The sequence below is a fragment of the Podarcis filfolensis genome (genome assembly GCF_964270895.1).
Source record: "Podarcis filfolensis genome assembly, chromosome: 14".
Classification (NCBI taxonomy): Eukaryota; Metazoa; Chordata; class Lepidosauria; order Squamata; family Lacertidae; genus Podarcis; species Podarcis filfolensis.
The window spans coordinates 50,010,063-50,037,715 of NC_139616.1; the positions used below are offsets into that span (position 1 = coordinate 50,010,063).

A 27,653-nucleotide genomic window follows, 5' to 3' on the forward strand; every position below is an offset into this window, starting at 1 on the left:
AGAAACACATTCTTATCAAAACACATGTGTTGCAATGCCCCGCTGCCTAAAATCCACTCTTGGCTGCTATTGCTTACTTTTGTAATCATTGCCTGCTTACGCATTGTCTGCTGAAACTGCTTCCTCTTTGAAATGCCTTCAGCTTGTGTCTTTTGCCCCTGGCCCCTCTTCAGTCCTGGACAGTTGTGTTTCAAATGTGTCTCTGACCCATAGTTGAAGCATCTTCAGACATGAAGAGTTCTAGAATCTGGCTCCCCGTCACACTTCCTATAGATTCTGGCTATGTCCTGCAGAAAGAAATGTCTTTCCAATTCTGTCTTCTCTCCCACTCCACAAGCAGCTTGCTGGTCACAAATTCCACAGACAGTTCATCCTCTGGCATGGCTTCAATTGTCCTGGTGGTCCCATCCCAGCTCTTATTCATTGATGACAGAATGTTATAGCACTTTGCTATAAATTCCATTCCCCACGGCTCACTTCACTGAAAAGACCTACAATCCTTTGAAGATGCAATGACAGAGAATCTCCAGGAATTAGGCTTGCCCTGTGTAATTTCCATGTCAAATATACTTTGCTGCCAGCTGTTGCACAGAGGTAAAAGTTTTGCAACGCTATCCACATTGCCTTGGCATTGCTTGAGCCTCTAATTATTATCAATTGACTGTCTTCCATTCGCAGTGCAATTGTGGCTTGCACTTTCTCATCTTTTAGAGTCCAGTTGTCTACATAACATTTTGTCTTCCAGCTTCTGACCTCTGATAGCTTATAGCTAGGCTCTGGTAGCTGGGTTGCTGGGCCCATGACTTCACAAGATTTTAACAGACTGATTTCAACCGATGCCAATCTGAGCATCACATGGCTTCTCTTCCTCGTGGTTGCTGCACAGGAGTAGCGACCACTAACCATTTACTCCAGCTCATTGGCTACTGCTAATAATAGGAGATATCTCTGTGTCCTTAAGAGGCAAGGTTATAGTATGGACAACTGTTGCATGCATAAGCAAGGTTGTAAAGCACGTGCTGTGCTCTGTAGAAGTTCGCCTCCTTATATCTGTGGCATTGATGGTGTCAGCATGCATGCACCATTGCTTCTCAAGTATCGAATTGGTTCTGCTCAGCTGTGTCAGCTAACAGCTAATCAAGATGTTTATTTTACAGTGTTTGCATTTAGCATATTGCTTTATCAAAAGTGTCATTGGGCCAGTACAGACATAAGGCTGCCAATTGTTTAACCAACTGGTTAAGCAATCAAGAGCAGACTGCAGGATTATTCCCACCCTCTCCCCTCTGGAATGGGAATTCCCACTGTCGGCCTTAGCTGCAACTGAGTGTTATAATAGCAGCAATGTTAACTGAGGTTAACATATAATAAATGCTTCAACAATTTATGCCCTTGTTTAGCAACTATTTTTTTTAATTGGACACCATATTTTCAGCTGAGCAAAGGCTGAAGGGCTCTGCCCACTGATCCACCATAGCCAATGCACAGAATATCTCACTCAGCTTTTTCACTCTTATTTCTTTCTGTACTGGAGTGAGCAGTGGAAGGTCCCGCCCTCTTTTGTTGGCCATGCTGCAGGAGAGGATGAGTAACAAGCCTCAGAAAGAAAGTGGATGGGGGGTGGGACATAATGAGTGGAAGGCTCTGCAAAAGCCGCTCTTGAAGTTCGTAGTAGCTCACCATTAGAAGGAAAATGCCAAGCCTTTTAAAAATTCCTCTCCCACCTCCCAAAATCTCAAAGCCACACACTCTTCCAGAGCAACAACAGTCACAATGTGAATCTTTTTCTTTAATAAATAGCTATTTATTTTACTTAATCATTTTGCATTGGGGATTGGGAGGAGAAATGGTGGATGGCTTGTGTATGTGTTGGAACAAACTCTGCAATAATCATTTCCCTGCCTTCACCCATTAAGGCTGCAGCCAGTGCTGGGTGAAGCAGGTCAGGTTGACAGAGCCATAGGCAATTCTAGAGTGTTTTCCATAATATTTTCAGGGAAAGTGTGTTTCTCTGCTTCAAACATGCCTTTCCCTAGCTTAATATTAGAATGTTCTAGAATGCAGAATGGAAGAAAATGCTGGTGCTTTTGTTACTTGCTTTTCTGTGAGTTTGTCAATGAAAAGTTTGGGCTCCATGCCTTTCTGGATGTCACTCTGACTGACTTCACATGCTTCCCAAATTTCTGAAAGATATTCTCTCAACTCTCAGAAATAAGAGGCTAAGTGTGATTATTCACTGGTGTGATGCACTCTGCATACAAGCAGGGATTTCAGGACTGAGCCATGCATTGCAAATATGTTCTGTTATGCTCTTGCTCTAGTGAAACAATCATATTTTTTTTGTCTTTAGGTTGGGATACTTTGTTGTTTTTAATTTAGAGAAAAAATGTTTTGAATAATGAAAAATTAAATTGATTTTTCGAGGAGGAAAACTGCATGCATTTTAAAGGCTTTTGTGTGTTTGTTTAGGTTTTTTGGTAATGGATGTATCAGTGTAATTGATGCATTAATTTTAAAAACTTATGTCATGTGGTATGGCTTAATTTCTATCTAAGAGCTATTGTGTGAACCTTGCCTGAAAATCATATTTTGACCTTCTTACATGGAATACCATCCCGTGTCCATTAATCATAATCATAGAATCGTAGAGTTGGAAGGGACCTGGAGGGTCATCTAGTCCAATCCCCTACAGTGCAGGAATCTCAACTAAAACATCCACGACAGATGGCCATCCAACCTCTGCTTAAAAACCTCCAATGAAAGAGAGTCCACAAGCTCTTGAGGGACTTCATTCAAACAGCTCTTACCATCAGAAAGTTCTTCCTGAGGTTTATCTTCTTCCTTGTAACTTGAATCCATTGGATTGACTCCTACCCTCCAGAGCAAGAGAAAACAAGCTTGCTTCATCTACCATTTGACAGCTCTTTAGATACTTGAAGATGGCTGCCATATCTCCTCTCATTCTCCTCTTTTCCAGGCTAAACATACCCAGCTCCACCAACCATTCCTCATATGGCTTGGTTTCCAGATGTGCAGAGAATAACTGATATGAGCAGACAATTGCACTCCGCACATATGTAATCACTCACTTTTCTAAATAAGTCCTATTGTGATGAAAAGAAAAAAAAATAAAAATGGCAGCCCTTCCAAGTCAAAATGTTAATAGTTGCTGCTGGTGGTGGTGGTAGGCTACATGCTTTGCAGAAGATTCTTGGTTCCTTTCCTGGCATTTCTAGATAGGGCTCAAAATGTCCCCTGCCTCTGACTCTGGAGAGTAATAGCCAAATGTGTTGACAATGTGCTACCCTCCAGATGTTGTTTTATTATAGCACTCATCAATGAAAGGCAGCATCACTAATGGTCAGTGAGGATTGGAACTGGAGTTCAATTACAACTGGATATCATCATCTTGGCTAGGGTTGCCATATTTCAAAAAGTGAAAAAGTTGTTGAGCTATTTGTGAGGAAATTTGCCAAAATCTTCATTTCCGATATGGGTTGTCATACACCTGGATTTTCCCGGACATTTTTGTGATTCACACCCGGACACTACCCTGGGGTAGACAGTACTTTCTATATTCCAAATGGCTGGTCAAAGAGCCCTTTGTCTAAATCTTGAATCATGCAGGAATACGTAATAGAACATTTGGAGGTCAGTGACTGGTGCCTGATGGCACTAAGAAGATAACAAATTTAGCAGAGAATGGCACAATTTTATTGAATATACATCAAAGAACACTGTAAAAGGTTAAAAACATTAGCAGGATTCGCATAACACTTGTAATTTAAAACAACAAAGGATAAAAATGAAGTAGAACAAATTGGGATAAATTAATTAAATGCAGTTAAAAGAGGAAGAACTTCGGAAGCCAAGGGTGGGGGGAGGGAAGTCCTGGGGTTCAGGGAACCCCATAAAGGTACAGATTTGATTGGTTGTTTTGTGTGTGTGTGTGTGTGTGTGTGTGTGGAGGTCAGTGACTGACTGGGAAGCTACTGGGAGCTGTGTTTGGCCCCCACACTTCCAGTTCCTTATTTAGAGCTTAATTTTTCCCTTTTACTCATGACTTGTGCTGCTTTCCTGATGGACTGGACAAATCTTGTCACCAAGCATCACATAGGGGAAATCCAGAAGTGCTCCCTAATTTAAATTGATTGTCTCATTTGGGTGGGTAGCATTCTCCCCCACCCCAGCCTTAGCTCAGTTCTGGGAGTGATCATGTAGATATTGTTGCCCAGCTTTTAATTATGCTATCTAGGAAAAAAAAATTAAGAAGGTAATAGATATGTTTCTATCTTGCTTAAATAAAATTTAATTGAATCCCCCCCCCCCCATCCATACTAATGGCAGGAATAATAAAATTAAGCTTTTGACACTGACAAAGTTTAGTTAAGAAGCAAAATATATTTATTTGGTTATTTTTAACTGGAAATCAATTCCCCTGTTTAAGTTGATATCCCTGCAGCGAAGCGATAAGGACATTTTTAATGTTTCCCAGCATCTGCCTGTACATTTTAGTGTGTTGCAGGATTAGTGGATAGCTGATGCTGCTGTTACATAAATGTGAGCAAGTAAAGTGAGATCCTCATTACAGAGTGAAGTGGATAATATGAATCAGTAACTGAGGGTGATGGAACTGTATATACTGTCCATTAACTCAGTAATAGCGCCTCGTCTTCTCCAGACGAGAGGATTCACAGGCACCAGCATTTTGCTGTGTTGCACAAGCAAATCCCCAAAGCCTCAGCAGCAGAAATGTCTGCAAGTTGAGAGATAAATATGTGAAGACATATGCAGTGAAGACTATGTTGGAATTACAGGCATTCAGCTCTTGGCATGGCTATTATCAAAGTCCCAGGCAAGGTGAGGAGCATCAGCATTCTGCTCACAGCTCCAGAAAAGGAAGACGCGTTGGTAACTCACGGGCAAAGCTCACGCAGGCAAATGTAGTCTAGGTTTAAACCTGAAGGAAGTTTAAGCATACTGAATGTCTAGATTAATGTGGGACAAAGTATGTCATCTAGTTACCAGAGTTTAGTGTTATGTTTTGACTGTGGAGTGGACTCCATGAGATAGCCCCATTAGCTTTTACCACAAAATAATCAAGCCCAGGCAGAGCATTTTGACTAATTTTTGAAGTCTTTACATCTTAAGGAGCAAACATTTTGTTTAGAAAGGGGACAGAGAGGAAGCAGTGGATCATTATTAAGACAGTGTCCTTCCTCAAGTGCTTTCCTTTATTTTATAGCAGTTCTTGCTCTTCAGTTATATGTGTGTTAAGAATGTCTCTTTCTCATGAATATGTTGAATATGAATATATACAGGGAATATGTTGTTTATCTGTGTACTTTTAAGTTTTCTGATTCACAAGGCCCTCTGAAGAAAAACGTTCTTTACAGAAAGTATACTATTGGGACCCCATAATAGTCAGGATTGGCAAACCTCTTTCAATCCTACATCATTGCACACATCTTGAAATGGAGATGAGGGCTTATGTAAATCAGGTGGAGGGATTAACAGGAAATGGAAGAGCCAACAGCATTCTCCCCATCTCCTAACAATTCTTAGGAGATCAGGGACATTACATTTGCACTGGGACATTTATTCATGTAAGCCATGTAGGGACTTTCACCGATGCTGCTGTGAGTTGGCTCGAGATACAGGAACAGACTTATTTAATCAAGGATAAGCAATATTGAATCCTGCATCATTCAGTCTGGACACTGAGGTCCAGCGCCGGGAGCCTTCTGGCAGTTCCCTCACTGTGAGAAGTGAAGCTACAGGGAACTAGGCAGAGGGCCTTCTCGGTAGTAGCACCCGCCCTGTGGAACGCCCTCCCATCAGATGTCAATGACTATCTGACTTTTAGAAGACATCTGAAGGCAGCCCTGTTCAGGGAAATTTTTAATGTTTGACGTTTTATCCTGTTTTTAGTATTCTGTTGGGAGCTGCCCAGAGTGGCTGGGGAAACTCAGCCAGATGAATGGGGTATAAATTACTACTACTACTACTACTACTACTACTACTGTATTATTATTATTATTATTATTATTGGGCATTGCATTGTGAAGTGAGATCTGCAGTGAATTTTTCCATAAGTTCTCCTCAATGAGCAACGAAATAGCTAACTAGGGCTGTGTCCACACTAAGACATTCATGCATATGTGGGTCATTGTTTCTGTCTGTGCCTTTGTGTGCCTTCATTCATACTTTACCCATCATTGTCAACTTTTCCCTTTTCTTGCGAGGAATCCTATTCGGAATAAGGGAATTTACCTTAAAAAAAGGGAAGCGTTGACAGCTATGACTTTATCCATACTTGCAATGCTTACAAAATCTATTTTTCTGTTTACTGTCCACACCAGTGTGACGTACTTGATAGAATGTATTTGGAGTTGAAGTCAGTATGTTAAATCTTAAAATTTAATTTATTTAGCTGCACTTTTGCTTAGGGGTGATGTCCCATTACCCAGTCATATTTAGAATTGGCCATTATTTAAGTCCATTTCTCTCAGTTGGTCAACCCTGAGTCTGACTAACATTGGATATGACTCTGGGTGTCTATATCTATATGTTTAAGATACATTAATGTGTTTGTGTTAAGGGTTGTATTCAAGACATATTGGATTGATTGACAAACTTCAAAATAACATAAATAAAAGAAGATTTTGGGGAAGACGCTCTTACTCAGTGAGAAAGATAAATATGCCCATTACAGTATGTGCCTATACTTCATGCAAAGTGTGAATTCAGGGGACGTGAATATTGTGATATGCAACATACTCCAATACAAAGGGTTGTTGGGAAACTGCTGTTTAAAACTGAAATACCCGCCCACCCACTGTGTGTAATTCAAGTGCTATTAAAGGAATTGAAAATGAGCAGGGAAGTAGCAGTTGTCTTTTCCCCGCAGTCATAACAGAATGTCTGACAGGCGCACAAAAAGGCATTAGGCAGAAGTAGGGGAAATTAAGCCATAATACTAATAAGACTAATACTTAGACTTGAGATAATTACTCCCCATCCCCTGTTTTCAAGTTATTTGCAAACTTTTAACTGTTTAATGACTGGGACATTTGTTTGGTTGTAAGTTGCTTTGGGTTGCCCTAATAAATAAATAAATAACTACTTCTAAAATAATTCCTAATAGGGTGAAACTAGTTGTGATGCTCAAGACCTGTGAACAGGATCTCCCTTTCTCTATTTTCTTTCTTTCTAATAATAAGCACCAGGGGCCCAGAATGTGAGGCTACAATGTTGGTGGCAGAGGGGCTAATCCTTTTTCCACTGCACCATTTTCCCAGTTAAAACAACCATGTACCAAATGCTCTGCTTTCTATTGCATGTAAAACATGCAATTGCCATTTGGGCCCCTATATGTTCCCCTCGGCATGGCAACTAGGAGGTTTGGGAGGATGAATTTAGAGAAATGGCATGGTGGAAACAGGTAACCCTTGTTTCCCAAGCACTTCAGCCCAGATTTGATTCCCCAGCTGCTTTTCAGGGTTTTGTTTTTTAATGTGTGAAAACCCGATCATGAATTTCCTTGAGCACTGTTTTGCAATTGGTGGAAGACTGTTGTGTGTTCTAATTTTTGTATTAACATTTTAATTGTGTAGGTTTTGTAAACCATCCTGGGAATATAACTGGAGGGTGACATAAAAATACCATAAACTGAATCACAAGAGAGGCATTTGATCCTATATCAAAAGCAATAAACATGTTGTTAAAAATGAGAAACATTAAAAATATGCCAATAAAACATTATAAATGTTTATGTTAAGACATCTTCTGTCTTGTTGTTTTCTCTGTGTACCACATCAAGGAGGAGAACCTCCACGATATATAAATCTTCCTGTGTTGGAGAGATAATACACTTAAACCACTGTCCTGACATTGATAAGCACTAGATCCAGATTTGTAATGGTAAGCAGCACCAGTGTTTTCTTCTACAGTTTTCTATACAGTTTTCTACAGTGTTTTCTATACACCCGGACAACACCATTACTGGCCCCAACAACATCACACATACCATCTCGGGACTATTTAATTGCTCATCGTCTAAACTTTAAGGTGCTACTGGAAAGAAAAAAATTTTTTTTGTTTTGACTATGGCAGACCAACACAGCTACCTATCTGTAACTTCTTCTACAGTGTTAGAATCTAGGAATATTCTTCCTAGGCCATATCCAAAATAACTCATCTTGGGAGAAATACAAAATCTGGTTTGGGATCAGAAGATTCTTTGTGGTTTCTTAGCACAGACCTCTTTCAGTTAGGAAGCCAGAGAGACTCAAACAAGAAATGCTGATTGCAAAATCATTTTGCCCTTGTTTTTGGGAGAACTGGATCAGAGGAAAGGCATACATACTCCTCTCTCCCCCAAGAGAACATCACTTGATTTTTTAAAAAGGCCTTTGACTCAAACTGAATAGGAAGACTAATAAAACATTGCATTGTGTTTTGGGCTTTTCCATAGAAATAAAATGTGTTCTGGTCTAGTGCCACCAGCATAATCATGTGTGATGCCTCCACCTCTGTATGCAAGATGGTAAACCATATATTTTCTTCAGCAGGATAGTAATTATTCTCTGGTTTTCAACTGATTCAAGGGGGTATAGGAAAGAACTTTGGTCCCAAAATTACTGAACAGAGCACAACAGGTTTTAAGGTTTGGGGTGTTTTTTTTTTCATCTATGGGCTGAAGGACAACATGGCAATATCTCAACTGTTTCCCTGATCCTCCGGCCTCATTTGAATAACATCTATTGCAAGCAGCTCTCATTGTATTCTCATTTTCCATTTGAAAGGGGGAAGCTCTCATGAAGAAGAATGGTGAAATGTGCTAGGCCTGATAGATAAGAGAGCGGAAATTCTCTTGGTACTGTCCTGAAGTCTCCTCAGAGAAGGAACATTGGAAGCAGGACCCCTCCAAAGAGCCCTTGGAGGTGGACATCCCTACCAGAAGATCAGAGGTCCCCATACCAGCTGGCTCGGTTCCTGGCAGGCTCTCAGATTTTCCCTCACCTCTAGAGCAGAGGACATGGTGAGCCATGCAGGAGCTTCAGGGCTACTGCCAAAGTGCCCAGCTACCTGGGTCAATGCCTGGGTGAGAGCCAGGAAGTGACATAGCGTCCCAGTCTGAACTGCTTCATTGCAGAATCAACAACTTACTTCCAAGCTCCAGTCATTAGTGTTCCTGAGCTGAGGAAATTGGCATCTCCTGAAAATGTCCCCTGCTCAGTGGAGTGTGCAGCAGAAACAGCTCACCAAAAGTGGGGTGCTTCTACTATGCTCTCTTCCCAGCAGGTGGGTTACTGTTGCTTACCAGGAGGGAGAAGTTGGTGCTGTGCAAACTCATTGGAAGGAGTTCTGCCTTGGCTCTGCTGGGACATTTGCATCTCACTGACTTTCCTGTCACCTCACCTCTGCTAGTAAGTAAGAGTGACCCACCTACCAGGAAGAAAGCATAGTGAGTCTGCCCCACCTGGTGTGTTGACTTCTCAGTATTCTAAAGCAGGAATATCCAAGCTTTCTTATTTTCTTTGGGCCACTTATTCTCCAATGTGTTGCCCAGATCACAAACTACTTTCATACTGTCGACATTAACAAATGAAGACCATCGCTTATGACTTGAAAGCATTAGATTTATGACTGAACTTTGGAAAGACTTTTCAATCGTAGATGTGAATCAAATTTGGTAGAGGAGCCTCATGCTGTCAGCTGGCAATCCTTGCTTCGAAGGATCTGCTGTTGAATTTATAATCAAGCAAGGAATTGGTCAGTACTACATTAGTTCAAACTAAATGCAAGTCAAAGGTGTGGTAAAAGATTAGAGCTCATGGTTCTAAAACAACTATGGTTATGATTATGATCATTATTATTGCATGTTTATTTATACCCCGTCTTTTCTCCTGACAGGCCTGAAGGCAGTTTACAGGGGAAAAACCAAGAATTGCTAAAAACAGAGAAAAATCCATCATTAAAATATAATTAAACATTGATAGAATTAAAACTATATACATATATCAAATCTGTTTCAAACATACCAATAATTCCAATAAAAACAGCACGACACCAGCCCTTTAATTAAAAGTAGTCAATTCCAAAAAAGCCTGCTAGAACAAGAAAGCAGGTCTTTTTACACACGATGGCATGCTTCACTTTTTTGAGCCATTAAGACTACAGAGCCTTGAAACAGTGTATGTCAGAACATGTAGCTCAAAGATAACGAATTCACTTTAGCAACAGCAGTGTGGCTGAATATGGGGATAGAAGCAGCTGTGGGACAGCAAGGTTGGCAGTGCTAAAGCTTTTCTCAATTTATGGACTAAAACTGTTGCTCTGTCATTAAAAATTCATCTCTGTCACTGTCACCTCATTCACCATCTGCTCACCAGGTTACCCTATGACAAAGGGGTGGTGCATTTCATTACTAATTTGCTTTTTGTTCAGCGCAGTATTTTCAAGTGGGCCTGCCGCTGGAACAGCGAGGGGGGACCATCAATCACATCCTCAGAGGGCTTAATAAAGCTTTTGACTACTTCCATAGCATAGCATGCTCTGGTGGTGCTATAATATATCTGAAAGCTAGGTGCTATTTTAATAACATGCGAGATAACGGCAAAAATGTCTGTGCCAACAAAGAACGCCATTGCATAGTGAGACAATGAATGATTGTATTTATTTGTATTTGAAAACTGGTCATCAGCCTTCCAAATGGAAATCAGCTCCGTGGCCACCATTAGCACAGACAGTTCCCTTTGCAGACCAGTCATGTGGAAATCTGGATTGTGTAGAAATACTCCTTTTTAATTAAGTAATTTTACCATTCTGCTTTCCAATGACTGCTAGCTCTGTCTACAGAAATTGCCAGACTGGGGAGTTCAACAGGCGGAGGAGTTAAATGAGCTGAATATAAGGTGATATATTAAATAGAATCAATATTGAATATATTGATAGAGCCTGTTTGGCCCCCTAGTGTACACCAGAGTGATGAAGCAAGCTGCTGAATGGGGCTCAGCTACACTTCCGTTTGCCCTGCCCCTTCCCCCAAGGATTAACCTGCATTTAGTGCTGAATCAGAACAAAGGGCAATTGAGTGTTCTGCAAATTGTCGTTTGTTCTGATTTAGTGCTAAAGAGACGGTTTCTTGGGGGCAAATGGTGGGGCAAAGGCAAAATCGCTCAGACCCATGGTTTCTAGGCACTGAACTGTAGCATTTTGGACACACTATGGGATCCTGTTCAGCAAAAGATGGCTATTCTGAAACAATCACTTTTCATGATAAGTAAGAGAAAAAGTGACATGAAAGATGATGGTTTTTTTTAATCAATCACTTCTTAACAAACAAACAAACGGGGGGGGGGAGTCCACTAATTATTCACTTTGACCATAACTATATACCGGTAACTCCTGGATTTCAAGAACATCTGCATCCCCCTTTTGGGAAACCAAGTTAAGCCTCCCCTCTTCTGTTGTTTGAGAGAGATCTGGTCACAGCCAGAAGTTGTAGAACCCTGTTCATGTCCTAAAACAGAGCTACAATCTTCTGTGTTTATATTTGCAAAATCTTAATACATTCTGGGTTATACCTAGCATATGTTAATGTCTTAAGGTACAAGACACAGCACCCTGGTTGAAGGCAAGCAGGTCTGGGTCTGTTCAGTGCCTGGATTAAGACTATACATGTAATGTTCTTCCTGGGATAAAGTGGTTAGACATCACTTTTTGATTTTAATTTTTTTTAGTGCAAACTGGCCCTAGAATCGTGTTCTTTAATAAGTGACACCTGCCCAAGTTTGCTATGTCTACTTCAAGACCAGGTATTATTTATTATTTTGCCATGTCATGTCCAGATGACTCATCTCTTATTTTCATTTTTTCTCTCCCTGTTTTTGGATTATGCTATAAAAGGGTCAATAATTCCTCGTCAATGTCTTTTCCACTAAGGCTGAGGTATAGATTTGAAAATAAGCCCTGTTCTTGTTTTGCACTGATGGATGAATGTCAAATAGTAGCATTGTTGCAAACAACTCTCTAGGTTGACAGTCCCGGTGGAAAAGGCCTGTCATGACAATTTGAGTTCATAATGGATGAGTGCGTGTTTCAGGAAATTTAGAGCAGTCCCAGGGTGGGTTCTGAAGGTGAAGATTGAAAATGACAGGACAATCCAGCCAAAGTTAAGCATTATAAAGTCCTCTTGATTTCAGTGAACATCCCATTGGCATCAGTGAAAAATAAAAATACTTGACTTTGTCTGGATTTTAGCCTATTTTTTAAACTCGGCAAATAGTGGAACAGCAATTAGAAGTATCTCAGCCTGGACTCTTTAAGAAGATGAACATGTGTTTCACTATATCACTGATATTCATAATTACCTGGTTCAGGTAATAATTCACAATTTTGCTTCATAATTACCTGAGGTCACCAAGCTTAATTGTATAATGAATTTATCATATTTTGCCTAGGAAGTTCTTCTCTGGCTTCATATGTAACATTACACTTCTGCTGATTCTGTTAGTAAGACTGCTTTGCAGGTCTAGGCACAGAATTTATCAAATATTTGATGAGTGAAACATTTGATTTCTGTGATCAACATAATGAGACTGCATGACAATGAAACTTGGTACCTTCCCTCTGTTTGAGTCACTTCTATTGATTTGTTTATTGCAAACATTTTATGTGGTTCTTGTCTCCAATCCAGATTTAAGTATTCCCCTTCCTATTTGTTTTGGCAGGGTGTGGGTGGTTGAGTTTCGAAGTGGCTCTCAGCAGTGGCTGTAGCTGTGAACTACAATTTCCAGGGGACAATGCAACACCATAATCACACATGTCCCACCCTTCCATATCAAAAGAAAATTCTCAGAAAATAAATGAGTCTCTTGATAAGTGGGGGGCAGGGAGATAGTTTATAATTACTATGCCAGTTCTGAATTTGCACATCACTGGGTTCAGTTTTATACATGCAGTGTGAGCCACCTGCTTTGAAAGGACTTGAAAACCATATCTTAGTATTTTCAAGCATGTGTGAAATGAAAATCTGTGTACAGTTGGGTGTTTTGTAGACATTCAAACATGAAAGGCCTTTGCTGAATCAGAAGCTGAGCTACAGTTTTAAATACAAGAGAATTAAAAAATTAAAACTCACTTTGTCTTTGTTAGAGAGGGATGCTGGACAGCAGAACCACATGACTTTTCAAGTGGTAGCTAACCTGTGTGGTAGGCTTTTTCTAGATTGGATTGCATGTATCATGTACAAATAGCAGCATTTTGAAAAAGATCAAGCATTTTCTTATTCGAGTGAGAAGTTGAGGCAATCACCTGGAGAAGAAAATGCTACCTGTAATAGTTCTAGGGGTTGCTCGTGCATAAGCAGGTGTCTATCTCCCTGGCTGGCTGCAAACACCTGGGTGGGTTGCCAAAGTGAACCTTTTCTGTCCGGACAGCCACTCACCCGTGGCTGACTCAATCGCTGGCAGAATCCGTCAGTGGGCGTTTCTTAAACTTCTTCCAGCAAAGAAGCTCTTTGATGCCTAGTCTCCTCCTACTCTCTCTGCGTGAAAGCCTTCTGCACAAGGAGGGCGTAGGCAACGGAGGACCCCTACTCTCCCCGCTGGTCCCCGGCAAGGAGTCATGGGACCGCCTCGCCGCTTCCCCCATCTGCCCCCCTTCTCCACTGGTGCTACGCTGATTCTCTTCCCCAGAAGATGGGCTGCTTCTCCCGATCCCTGGACGCTCTCTGGAATCCCTCTGGCTTTTGCTCTCTCCCTCCGGCACTGATGGCAGTTCCCTGACACTACCGTATCTTGCTTGTATTATGATGATGATGATGATGATTATTATTATTAGTGGCTATCTCTATACATCATGGTACATCATTCTGCTCTGTGGATATGGAGTGCTCTGGAATATGAGTGTACCTCAAAACCAGACAAACCTAGTTTCCACAAAGAGTATGTCTTTTGCATTGTGGTTGCTCAAACAGTTGTGGGATTGGCGAGTATTAATTTTTCAATAGCGGTCATTTGCCAATGTCCTGGCATCAGGGAAGTGGGTCCTTTTCTGCATTTCTTTGTTTGCCTGTTGTCATGAATGCTGGGACCTTCGGGACCTTCACTTGCCTTGGGGTTTGGTCTGTTGGGCCACACTGCGTGAATGGAGGAGTTAGCTAGGGGCACTCTCAGTTTCTTTGCCTAGCCAGGGACTTCAGTAATAATGTAAAAATCTGCCTTCCAAAATAGTTTGCCTGCCATTACTGATCTTCTCCTTAAATAGCACTTGATAAGCTTCTTCTAACGGTTCCCTAGAATGTATTTAAAAACAAGTGCTTTGTGAAAGTTAGTGTGGCACAAAGCCGAGAAGAGGAGTGAGCAACCTGCTGCCCTCCAGATGTTGGTCTAGAACTCTCACCCTCTCTGACCTTTGGCTATAATGGGCTGGTGGGAGTTGGAGTCCAACAACATCTGGACAGGTTCTCCACCCCAGCCTCAAATATTGAGCATACATTTGTACGTTTCCTTTTCTTTGTTAAAAGCAATGAAACTGCAATTAATAATTACAAAAGAATGACTAGCATATTTTTTTCTGACAGGCTCATGTCAGAAAGACTTTGCCAGAGGATGACAATCCTACAGGGAATCCCTGAGTGATTACATTGTTATTGCCCTGTAATCTCCTCATTTCTTCCTAGACTCGCTGTTTCTGAGTCGCTTAAGTTCTTGCGTAGAAGGATCAGCTCCAGTTAGATGTGATCCAAACTGAAGTTTTTATAAGGCACATAGATCCCTCCCCCCCCCCAGCATTTAATATTGCACAAAAAGCAGCTTGATGTTTGTATTAGCTGTGTGGCAGCACTGTAAAGGGAGCTTTATCTAGGCCTTTTGACAAAATAGAATGCACTTTGGCTCCTAAACAGATGGCTGTGGTGTAAGTATAGACCAAATCAGGTTTTGCCATGGCTTGGATTTTATTCTGTTATGATACAGTAATCTGGCATTATCTGTTTATCATGCAATCTAGTCACTAAAAAGCTAGCAAATATTTAACTCTCCAGGAGTTGGTGTCTTGGATGAAAAGGGGGAGAAATCAACAAAAATGAAGCCCTGAACTCCCTCTTCTTCAATAATTGAGGTGCAGGAAAGAATCCTCTGACTTTTCTCCTTCAGCATCCATATAAGACCATTGATGGTTGCAGTGGGGAGGAATGATCTTCTCAAGTTCCATAAATGGAAAAATCTTGCCTTGTTTTACATATAACCCCTATAAAGCCCAACCCTGGCCATCTTCCTGATAAATAATGCCATTTTTTTCTCTCTTAGTAAGCATCTTGAGTTTGGGGAAATTAGGGAGTTTATATGGTGGGTGTTTAAAATGACTGTTCCCCCCATAGTGTTCCTTCACTGCTGCTTTATCCAAACTTCTGCTGTTTAAAGCCACCACTTTTCTTCTCTCAGTGTGGAAACTGTAGCACACAGAGACCCCCCCCAGGGGGGCCTTACTTCAACCGCACAGCAAGTAATTTACTACAGACATGAGTTCCTGTCTTTTTCTTCCTGCTTGCTCTTCCTTCTCACACATCTGCCTCCAGGGCTGAAAATGCATCATTGATGCCCCATGCAGACTATTAATCTATATTTTGCTTATCACTGTTTCAACTGGACAGAATTAACTGCTCTAGGTAGACAGGTGCCTTGCCCCCCCCCCCCCCAGTGTTTAACATAGTGACTTTTTCAATAATGTATGTGGGGCCAGGTTACCATCTGGCAGGAAGCAGACATTATTCTCCCTATGATGGCTACTGTTTTCTTTTTCCTCTTAACCTTTCATTTGATTCCAGAGGCTTATGTTTCAGATTATCCTTGGAGGATTAGTTAACCTTCATCTTTGTTAACCTGGAGAGTCAAGGTGGTGATATACATTTGCATGTTGATCTTCCATTAGACATGTTTATGTATTTCTCAAAATTCAACAGTGCATCATACTGTACTCTATTCTTTCTCTGTGCCAATTGTAAAATATTGACAGATTAAAGCCATTATGCCATTTTTGTCTACCTTAAAAAGTTTAACAAGCTAAGCATCCTGGAATCAGACTTTAGGCTAGAAACCCAAGACACTGGGATAAGTAAAAAATAACAACACTGAAGATGGAAACTGTTTTTCCTCAAGCTTTATGGCCTTCCCCCCACCCCCCAGAAACAGCAACTTCACATTTGAAAGTAAAGTTTACTTTTTCCAAGCACTTTCATTTTCATGTGGAAAATAGGAGCCTCCATCCAGAGTGCTGTTCTTGGCTATAATCCCACACCAATTTATTTAGAAGTAAGTTCAAAAATCTATATTGAACTTTGAGTAGGATTGTGTTGTTAAGCAAAGCTTTGGACGGAATAGCAAACTTAGTATCTCATCATATTGCGTTTCACAAAATACTTATGAAATTCTACTAAGTTTAAGAAACAAAACACTACAGTACAGAGCATACAGTTGGTTGTGAGATCCTTTGGAATGCAACTGGAACTAGAACTATCACCCATGGAGTCTAATGGGGATGCTCGCTTAAGTCTCCCCTATCATATTAAATATAGTTACAGTATTACCTGTTCTCAAAATTACAAGATACTATTGTTCTCAGTGTGTGTAGATTTGTTAAGACTAGCAATTTCACATTCCAGTTTTGAGTGCACTAAGTCATTGAAGAAACTTTATTCCATCTTAAATTAAGTAATCTCCATTACTGATTTCTACATGTAAGATAATCACCCCAAGGCAATACCATAAATTACTTTTATCTAAATATTATCCTGATTTACGCTACAACCCTATACACACTTAGCTGGGAGTAAGTCTAATGAACGCAGTAGGGATTGAAGACATACTAGATGTATGATATATGTACATACATACTAGACACGGGTGGTGCTGTGGTTTAAACCACTGAACCTAGGACTTGCCGATCAGAAGGTCGGCGGTTCGAATCCCCGCGATGGTGTGAGCTCCCGTTGCTCGGTCCCAGCTCCTGCCAACCTAGCAGTTCAAAAGCATGTCAAAGTGCAAGTAGATAAATACAGTAGGTACTGCTCTGGTTTAGCTAGAAGCGGCTTAGTCATGCTGGCCACATGACCTGGAAAAATAGTGTGCGGACGAACGTCAGCTCCCTCAGCCAGTAAAGCGAGATGAGCGCCGCAATCCCAGAGTCATTCATGACTGGACTTAACTATCAGGGGTCCTTTACCTTTACCTTTCTAGATGTATGCTTAATATGAAGCAGGTTTACTGTAGTATCTTGATTTTCCTTAACTGGGGCGGGGTGGGGTGTCAATATTTTCTGTGAAGGCAAAGAAAAGGTCGATCTCTTCACTCCATCCCTGAGACTGGATTGGATTAGCCACCTTTCATGTCTAAGAGCCATTTTTTTTAAAAAAAATAAAAATCCCCACCGGTGTCAACATGCTTAGAATTACTCTTTCTGTGGAAGGGCAAATAGATAATTTGTATTTGAATATATTGTATTTAATTTAACTGTGTTCAAATTAAAAGTTTCCCAGTTGGAAACCCCACTCCAGTTAAAACATTCTCTGTCTTACTTTCCTGTCTTCCATATATGTCGTGCAGACCCCTTAAAATTAGGGCTTATTAGGAAGAATCATAGAACTGTAGAGTTGGAAGGTACCCCAAAGGTCATCTAGTCAAACCCCCTGAAATGCAGGTATCTTTGAAGTAATGTATCTTGTCCAACAATATAGTCCCTGTCAACTTTTACCTTAATTGCAATCCCAGCACTCTATTTTTTTAAAGAAAAATCCTTCCTAACCACCCGCTTTCAGAGCTTATCCACTCTTCTTGTTCTGCTCCTTTCCCTGGGGGGGAAACCGAAAATGGATGAAAAAGCACTTTGGGTTTTCTCCAGATTGACATTTGCTCTGATTTAGCACTAAAGTGGGTTTTCCCTGTGAAAGTAGTGGAGCATGGGTAAACTGCTTGGCCCCTTGCTTTCTAGGCACAGGGCAATGGGAAGTGTGAGCAAGCCCTCTGTGTGGGAGCTTTGCTTATTCCAAAGTCTTTTCTGGGCCACCAATAAGTCACCTTTTGCTGATGCTAACATTGTCCCACTGCCCTCCTTGGCACCTCCTTACCAAAGCCATATCACCACCAACCGCTTAGTTCCTCTCCATCATTCCATGCAAGCAGAGTTACACCTGTCTGGCTGAGAACATGGCATAGGTCTTGGAGATCTGAGAGGGGAGTTATCAATATAGGCACATAGTCCCCAAGTTACAAAATACCACTAAGATTGTGCACATTTATTAAGACTTATAATGGAATGTTCCCTCCAAGCAGCAGCAGCAGCCACTTGAGTGCTCTCTTGTGCCTTCTCCAAGTGCCGCTGCCGCCGCTGAACAGGTTGCAGTAGCATTAGCACTATATATGAATGTACTCAAGAGATGAATGCAATCAAGAGATGTACTGAAGAGATGGTTACTACAGCACAGACCATTGCAGCCTCTGAGAGATTGGTTACAACTTAAAGGTAGCATCATTTCTCCCAGAAGTCAAGATAGCAAACACAAATCATGCATCGTCCCCATTCTTCCCCTCTGTGGCCTCTGCTTTTTGAAGAAGCGTGCTGGAAAACTCTTTGACAATGATTTGTCCATCAATTGTTATAGATTTTAATTTAAAACCGGAGGTTGATTGCTGAGTAAATGTGGAAAGTCTAGTGTTGCAGGCAAGCGGACGTAAAAGGCTAGAGCAATTTTACAAGGACTGGTTTATAGAAGCATTTCTTACAAGAAAGGGCAAATTTATACTAGACTTTGCTGATTCCTCTGAGAAGATGCCATGCTAAGGGCCCACCCACACTGCCGTTTATCTCGTTATTTCAAGTGATTTCAAGTCATGGGGCTGAGAAGTTTTGTTGTTGTTGTTGTTGTTGTTGTTGTTGTTGTTGTTGTTGTTGTTGTTATTATTATTTGCCCCATCACTTTCCCTAGGAAAAACTACTGTTTGCTGCTAAATCAGAACAAACATCAATTGGGTTTTCTGCGGATGGAAGTTTGTTCTGATTCAGCAGTAGACTGGGGAATCTAGTTTCTGGGGAAAGTGGGAGGACAGAAACAAAGAAATGACCCTCTCGTACCCATGACTTGAAATCACATGAAATCACAGGACAAACAAAAGTGTGGATGGGCCCTAACTTAGGAAGTGGTACAATTACAGCTGTCAGAAGCAGCTTTGCTCTTCCTTTTCTCTAGAACTTCTTTGAGCTAAGCATGTTAATTAGCTATTTGCTGCAGCTCTTGGTATATGAAGCTTCATAGGCCATACATTTGTATCTCCTGAGATTCTGATGACTTTGATCTGTCTCCACACATTCTAACTTCCCCAGAAATGGACATTAGCATTTTCTTAACAGTGACATTTCATAAGGTTACCTCTGAGCTGTAAGTATTTTGCAAGAGGAGTTTGATTGCAGACTGCAAAAATTAAATTTGAGTAATCAAGTACAGTACTCAATTACTCTGGCACAACAAATTCACTTTAAAAGCAACAATAGTTTTTTTGCAGTTAGGAAAGTGATGAGGAAATTGACGGAAAGACATATCACTCCCATGCAATCAAAAATCAGGATGATTGTTCATTGTTGTATAATCTTCCTGGAAGAAAATCAGAACAAGTGCTCAACAAACAGTGAATATCATATAACCTTAAAATAGGATTTGGACAAGCAAATAAGGATGAATGCTTAAGAAGCAGGTCTGTCTGAAGAAGCCATAGGGTAGCTCTTCCTGTATTGCTGTTGTTGTTGTATTTGCAATGAAATAGTATTTACTGGGATGACTGGAGTCAATTGTTTGAATTAAATATTAGAGCTTGGTGGTGTCACTAAGAGTCAAACTGCCCAAGATGCAGAAGATCTATGTTTGCATTTGCCAACATTTAAACACAAAAATCTTTGCTACTGGATCTTTGCCACTGGTGCTCAGGGAGGGGATAACTTTACCTCTGTGCTGTTTTCTTGATCTAAATCATGTCTCTTCCACTCCCACCTGCTAATAGATCCATAGGGATGGAACTTAGATTTAGAAAACAGCAGAAGGAAAAGATTAAACCACCTATTGCACAGCATATCTACTTCAAATCAGAACCCTAGAAGCTGCTTAAAGGTAAAAATACAACCTTTATCTGAATACAGATCTCCAGTGCTTCATGCAGTTTGCTTTAGGTGCTCCTTTTAATCTTTCTATAGCTAGAGTGCAAAGAATTGCAGAACTATGTGTACACTGGGTTGTGTTTTTCAAGCAGCTGCTTTTCATGCTGAATGATGAATTGCTTTTAAAATCAAGGTGAGTTTCAAAAGCAGTTTCTGATATAGCATGGGGTTAAAATAAATATATTCAAAAACCCCACTGTGTATAAACAAGTCATTGCCCATTCCTGAGTGTTCTAGATTCTGGCCTCTGTCAAATTAAAAATCACAAAAAATCCAAAGAAAGAGAGATCAATGAACTTCAATGATTTCCAGGCAGTTTGAGAGAGATTTCCTCTGCAAGCCTGCCAGATTTGAGAGATATATTTTGCAACTTTAGTCTTCTTGTCCTAATTTAACAAACCCTGTTTTGCCTTTTTCTCCAAATAGAACCATCACACTAGAGAATCAGTTGGTCATTCTTGCGACATCAGCAGCGGATGCTGGGTGCTACTATGTCCAGGCAGTCAATGAAAAAAACGGAGAGAATAAGACAAGCCCATTTATTTACCTGAGTGTGACAGGTGAGTACTGATTTTGAAAAATGTATTCTGAAAAGGATGACATGTGTACCATGGAGAGACATTCCCCCCCCCCCCCACAAAAAATAGCTTTAGCAGCAGTTTTGGAGGTAGCAGTATTACCTACAAAAAGCAAGACCCTGGAAGGAGTTCAGCCTTTCTTTGATTAGCGTATTCTAAGTGTGCATTAAGAAAAGAAGATTCAGTCTTAGGGTTTAAACCTGTCACTTTCCTTGCAGAAATTCATACCAAAAAAGCCACACATTTGGGTGCCCTTTTGAATGAAAACTCTTTAATCCATCAGTATTTTTTAAAGCTGGACTTTTGCATTCTTTTCTTTTGTTTGCATTGAAAAGCTTATGCTATTAGTATTTTTCTATGACAACTTCTTAACTGAAGTGATGACCACATCACACACACCCAGCATATACATTCAATATCACTCACTTGAAGCATCTAGATGTGGCTTTTATCATAATTCGTGCCCTAAAGGAAGCATTTGCAATGTGTTGTGGGTTTTCCATGGGAAAGGAACAGGGCAAGGGGAAAATCACTCAGATCCATGTGTAGAAAGTGTGGGTCAAGCAGAAAACCCCTTGGACCTGTGCTTCCTTGTCATGGGGCAAGCGGAAGTATGGACGAGCCCTAATATGCTGATGATTGAGGATGCTACTGCACTATGTTATACCTGCCTCCTAGCAGATCCTTGGGTCCTTTAAACCAGTGCAGTTTCATTTTAAACCTTACCTACAGGAGACATAGATAGTGGGTCTGTGTGATTAGAGGTTTGTGCAAACTATGGCTCAGATAATGAGATAATGGGCATCCTGCTGTATGATCTGAATTAGAACATGTGAAGGTGTGATAGCCAAAAAATTACTAGGCAGGGAATCATCCTTGTTATATTCACAGATTCCAAAAGATGATGGATCCAAACAGGCATTTTGTGCCAGTTTTATGTTGTTCAGATGTTGTGAAGCAAGTAAGGCAAAATGAAATTGGTTTCCTTATTAATGGGTTAATATAGGTTTTAAAAGGTGTGTTATAGTGTTAGTATAGTGGACACTTTTCTCCTCCTTTTTAAAAAGTACCTTGTACAAGTGAAACTATTCTCAGCAAAGATCACCAAAAGGAAAGGGTTGCATTAAACAGTTTGTATCACAAAAGAAAAAGAATAGCTTTGAAGGGGTGTTTTTAAATACCTGTTCTAAACAGAAGTCTGTTTATGTTTTCTCTTTGTGAGTTACTGGTATTTTGCTGCTCTTGATTTCATACCATTTCAGATCAACTGCTTCCGTGGTTGGTTTATATCACACACACATTCTGTATTTTTTATGTCCAGCATCTCCTGTTGATTCTTTCTTTTTAGAAAAAAAAGATTAATACATATAATTTAAAAGGTAAAATGCTTGCTTTTTGGTGACCAAAGCATCTACTTGCCTAAGGTCTATTTTCTAAAAATGAATTGTTGAGCAGTCCAGTGATAATTGAGAGCAGTTAGTTAAATATGCAAGTGTTTTGCTAACGAAACGACAGATTGAACTAGGCCTGCTGGTCAGCCGCATAAGAAATGCAGGGTTGCCATGGAAAAAACAATGCCAAGCAGCGCTTATTGGGACCTTGGGAGTGGAATAAGTGTCATGATCCAGCTGTTCTGTGAGATGGGAGTGAGGTGTAGACTTCTCCGCACATTTTAGAATTGTCTATCTTCACAGATTCTATATAGCTATTTCTGGTTGATGTGCTTTTTAAATGGCATAGGATTTTCAAGCCATACTCATATTTTGGATGCAGAACTGAAGTTAGTTTCATACTAACTTATGCAGCTGCTCCTATTACTGCTTATACCAATCTCCTCATGCCAAAAGGTTGCTATACGCAATTTCCCAGACATAGTTGGTAATCGGCCATCGGAAACAGTGTCCAGGCAGATATCACTTAAATGTCAGGGAAAATCCAGATAGATGGCAATCCATGTGAGCAGTGTCATTTTTGGCAATTTCCCTTAACAATAGCTCAAAAACTTCAATATAAAAGAAATCACAAGCCCACGTTTAGATGACACAATAACCAAAATCATGACTAAACTTCCAATAGTGCAGCAGCAGCAGAATGAGAGGGAGAACCAAGCAGGCATGACCTGCTCTCTCTGGGAGCTTGAGCGTTCATGCTAAACCATGGTTTGGCTCAATGTTAGGGATGAACTAAGCTACTGTCACATAATGTGGAGCCAAACCCAGAAAACCTTGCAGCTTTTGGCACAGACTTCTTCTCTTACATTACAAAATGGGTTTGATAATTACGTTCCCCTCCACCTTGCTAAGTTGCCTGAAAAATCTTGAATAAAAGGTGCCGTGTCTCTCATTTTTTCCCCCCTGGCAGCAGAGGAAAAACAGCTATACTTAGAATTTAATGACATTCATTTATAAAGCAGGCTTTAATGGTCTGTATTACATAACCACTAATGCACTCTGCAGCTCATTTTCTGATCTTAATTAACATTTGGGAATAGTCAGTCTGTGGCCATGTGAATAAAACATTTGCAACACACCGTAGGCTACGAAGAATGGCATGGACATATAGCGAAGAAAACAAAATGAAGAGGGGGGAAATAAAAGTGGGATTTGAAGTCCACACAGGTGGTCTTTTGACTAATAGGGGTGGGGGTGGAGAGATAATGATTTAGAGAATAACAGGAGAAACTGAAATCTGAGGCCTTTTTTTTTTTTGCCAATGAAAAGGTCATAATCTTGAGAAGAACTGCTTTGATGATATTTGAGTACTGGAGTGGCTGAAATGCTTTTAAGGTGTTAACCTATATTTTTTTTTTAAGAAAACAATATAATGGTGTGTGCCTTGAGATTGAAACTGAGAAGAAAGGAAACAATAAATGTACTAAACTCAACAGACATGAATAAAGCTGAACAGGATTGCGACCAGGCAGGAATAATAGAATTGTAGAAGTGTAGAGTTGAAAGGGACCCAGAGGTTCATCTAGTCCACCCCCCTGTGAAGCAGGAATCACAACTAAAAAATCCCTGGCTGATGGCCATCTAACCTCTGCTTTGGAAGCTCTAATGAAGCAGAGTCCGCCCCACTGTTGACCAGCTCTTAACAGTGTGTTCATTTCAGTCCATTGAGCCTGCAAAAGAGTGGGCTTTGTCCAGGAGGGGAAAGGAGGGCGGGGGAGAGAAGCAACAACAGGATATCGTGGGTTTGTGTGCATGTTTGCAGGAAGACAAGAACCCCCCTCAAAAAAGCAGTAGAAAATGAAGGCATGTGCAACTGTGGCGCAATGTAGTGGAAAGGGTGCAGAAAGGGGTAGGTAAGAAGAAAGGAAAGTGAAACAGCAAAACAATGTGATGGACAGGATATACTGTGTGTTTTCAGGGATACCTTCTTGAAATAGTGCAGAGTAATGTGTGGCCAGGATTCCAGTCCAAACTTGTGGTGGTACTAATCTGCACAGTGAAAAGCAGAAGAAAACAAGGGATGAACAAAAGTGTGCATAGGCCCCAGATAAATTTACAAGCCAGAAGAAAGAAAAAAAAACAAGACTTGTCACCCAAATCACCCCGTAGGGCACTGGCTCCTGGGGGCTGAGGCACTGTGTCCTCCCCCCAATCTTTTTTTGAGGGGGCTGGGCTTCCTCAATGTTCAGAGGGCCCTGTGTGCAATGTCACATCATGTTGGGTCCCCTCAATCCTCAATCCTGACCCCTCTGATGGACAATTATGTCTAGAGCAAAATTCAGAGCCTGATATGTATCTCTTAACCAATATACAGTATCCCAACTTTAGAAGTGTTAACAATGCGACATTATATCTCTGTGTATCTTCAAACACTTTGTGGAAAGACACAAGAAGTGTAGATTGAGTAAATGGCTGAAAAAGCAAGTTTGCAAAAGGTGAGCATTTGTAAGTGTTTATGGAAGGTTGGATTCCTGTTGCAACACTAATCATCTGAAACTGCAATTCAGGTCTTTGCTTCTGGAATTCCTTGTTCAAGTTATGAAATATAGAGGTGCCTGTCACTTTAGTAGATGTATTAGTAAATTAGATATTCTCGAGCCCAATTCATAATGTTAGGAGATACAATGTGTTTTGCAGGCTTTGACGTCTTCCCTCCAAGCTTTCAGTGCCAGCTTTGAAAAACGCAAAATAAGATTGATGAAATTTTTAAAAACCTTGCCAGCCTGTGGTTCTGAAGAGTCAAAAGATAATAAAGCCAATTATTATTTAACGAAGATAAATCGTCCTCCCAAGCACTGCAAATGTAAAGGAAGGAACCCATTGTCCTGTTGATAAGATTAAAGTAGTGAGGGGGCTGAAATTTAATTCTTGGTTTGGTTATATTGTAATTAATTTGAAATATAAGGATGTCATGTTGGCCTAGCCAGTTTCCATTTGTAGTAACAAGGTATTTTGTCCCAAGGCATCAGAGGTGCCCAGATTGCATTAAATAGCTCCTTCCTCAATTTTGTCTAGTGATTCAGTTAGCTTTGTTTATAATACAAACTCTAGAAGGAGGTAATATTAAGGGTTCTATGGTGCTACATTTAAGTACCCAAAATAATATCCTACAACATTTGTGGTATTTTCCCTTTTATAGGGAAGTTTTTAATATTTGATGTTTTACTGTGTTTTAAATATTTTGTTGGGAGCCACCTAGAGTGGCTGGGGCAACCCAGTCCAATGGGCAGCATACAAATAATAAAAATGTTGTTATTATGGTGCCAACTGCATTCCTATTCATCAGAAATTATACTTACCCAAACATTTTGAATGCCTCCACCATGTCATTCGAATAAATTAGTCTGAACCATTTATCAAATATATTTATATCCCTTCTCATAAAAAACCTTAATGGGGTGTGGTCAGTTCATGGAGGAAGCAAACCATGACCCTAGTGTTGCCTTATGTCTGAGCCAGGGACTGCGGTTTGTTTTGTTCCAGCAAACTACAGCCAGTAGAACCAGAAGAGAAACCACGGGAGTAAACCAAACCCTAGTCCAGACCTAATGTTAAGCAAGAGGTGATGGTTCACTTCCTCCCTCCCTCCATGAGTGGAGAGATTTTTTTCCTGTGCTGGGGTTTGTGGTTTACCATGATTTGTGTCCACAGCCATTTTGGGCAACATGTACATGGATCTAGAAAGGGCAATCCTAAACAGTGGTGTCACATCAGAAAAGGCCCATTCTTCAGCCTCCCCATCCCAATCTCAATAAGCAAAGGAACCTGAACCCCAGATGATCTCAGGGCACAGGGCAGATTTATGTGTTATCTATTGTTTAACAGAATGTTTTACCACCCTTTGAAACGCTCGCCTTTTAAGAACCAGTCCCAAGTTGCTGTCCTACTTTAACAATCTCCCCTCTGCTCATTTACTATCCCCCCTCCCTCTGTACAGTCTTCCTTTCATCACCATTGTGAAGATAAACTTATTGTTTGGTGTTTTCAACTGAGGAAGTAAATCTTGCTAAACAATAATTTACCATCAAGGTGTGCTCAAAAGTGGAGGGAATGGCAGGTGAGGAGAAAGGATTTCACTTTGAGGTTTTAATGGGGAGGCAGACTCAGCAGATGTTGAGGCTACAGATGGAGTGTCTGAAACATATTGTTGCATTAATTTTTGATGAGGAATTCCAGCAGCTAAGATGTAGGGAGTGGGAAGAAAACAAAGCAAGGCAGGCCAGATCCTCCGTGGAACAGACTGTGCAATGCCAGGGTCAGGCTTAGACCAGCTGTATCATCCTGTCAAACTGCTTTTAGTTCATGCGGGGCTGCAGATTTTGCATTTGCTTAGCCTCCATGGATCAGATTGACAAAAATGAAATTAATGCTCCAATAAGATTGTTTTTTCATGTGAAGAAAAGGTACATAAAAGTTGAGGGGGGAATTGGATTTCTCTGCTGTGACTCAACTTTATACAGCATTGGTTCGCTCAACAAATAGGATGGAAATCTAGCGCAGCCCCAAATCAGAACGCTTTATGAGTTGTGCCATGTTTAAATCTGTCTTGGAAATAATGACATTTCATTTTGCTCACTTTCTTGATAACCTTTAAGATTTCTTCCTGTCAAGCAAAATTCCGGGGGAAATTCTGCATTGACTTGTTCTCTCCACTGCTCTTGTCATGTAGACGAATATCTGCTGTATGCTCCAGCAATCATTCAATATTCTTTTGTCACCCAGAAAGCTAATTTCAAGCAGCTGCACAAGTGTTTAGGAACTGAGCTAGATCTATATGGATACTATTACTAGAAATGCTATCCATAATTCGCTGCCATATTGAAATTTCCCTTGTCACCAAGATCTTTTTTTGCTGTTTTCCCCCAGTTCCAAAGGGAGTTAATACATGCACAAGATTGGTTTGATTCCTGCCAGATGTATTTGGGCTGACTGCCTCCATGCAACACATTACATACAGTTTGCCATCCATGTATGATGTGTTGAACAAACATGGGCACTATTGTTGTATCTCTGTTTTGCAGAATAACATTTACAAATTCCTCCTTTATGGAAGCCAGGGCTGCTGGAGTGGAATCTTTCCAGTATTTTTTACCTTCTGCTGACAAGTTGATTGCCTATTTTTGTGAATTAGTACATGCCTGGAAGAGTACAGTTTGCTTTCAATATCCTACAATGGTTTGTCAGCTGCTTATTGATACTATCTGACATTGTCAGGCGATAAAGTCCTATACAACTTAGGTCCAGGCTATCTGAAGGACCATAATTCCCTATACAAACCTGCTTGGGCTCTGAGATCTTCAGCAGAGATTTTCTCTTGGTGCTCCCCTACCAGGCATGCTTGGTGGGGATGCAGAATAAGGCCTTCTCAGTGGCTGCTCCCAGACTGGTTCCCTCTTTGTTATCCTTCTGGCAGCAG

General features: G+C 40.6%; 1 protein-coding gene across 8 annotated transcripts in view; it reads left to right on the forward strand.

Moving 5' to 3' along the window:
• Nucleotides 1–27,653, forward strand: part of SDK1 (sidekick cell adhesion molecule 1) — a 575,941-nt gene that overhangs the window by 217,459 nt on the left and 330,829 nt on the right. For all 8 annotated transcript variants that reach the window (XM_083585530.1, XM_083585534.1, XM_083585535.1 and 5 more), the window contains one exon: nucleotides 20,635–20,768. In XM_083585530.1, coding sequence (XP_083441656.1) covers nucleotides 20,635–20,768 — 134 coding nt within the window. The remainder of the gene's footprint in view (nucleotides 1–20,634; nucleotides 20,769–27,653) is intronic.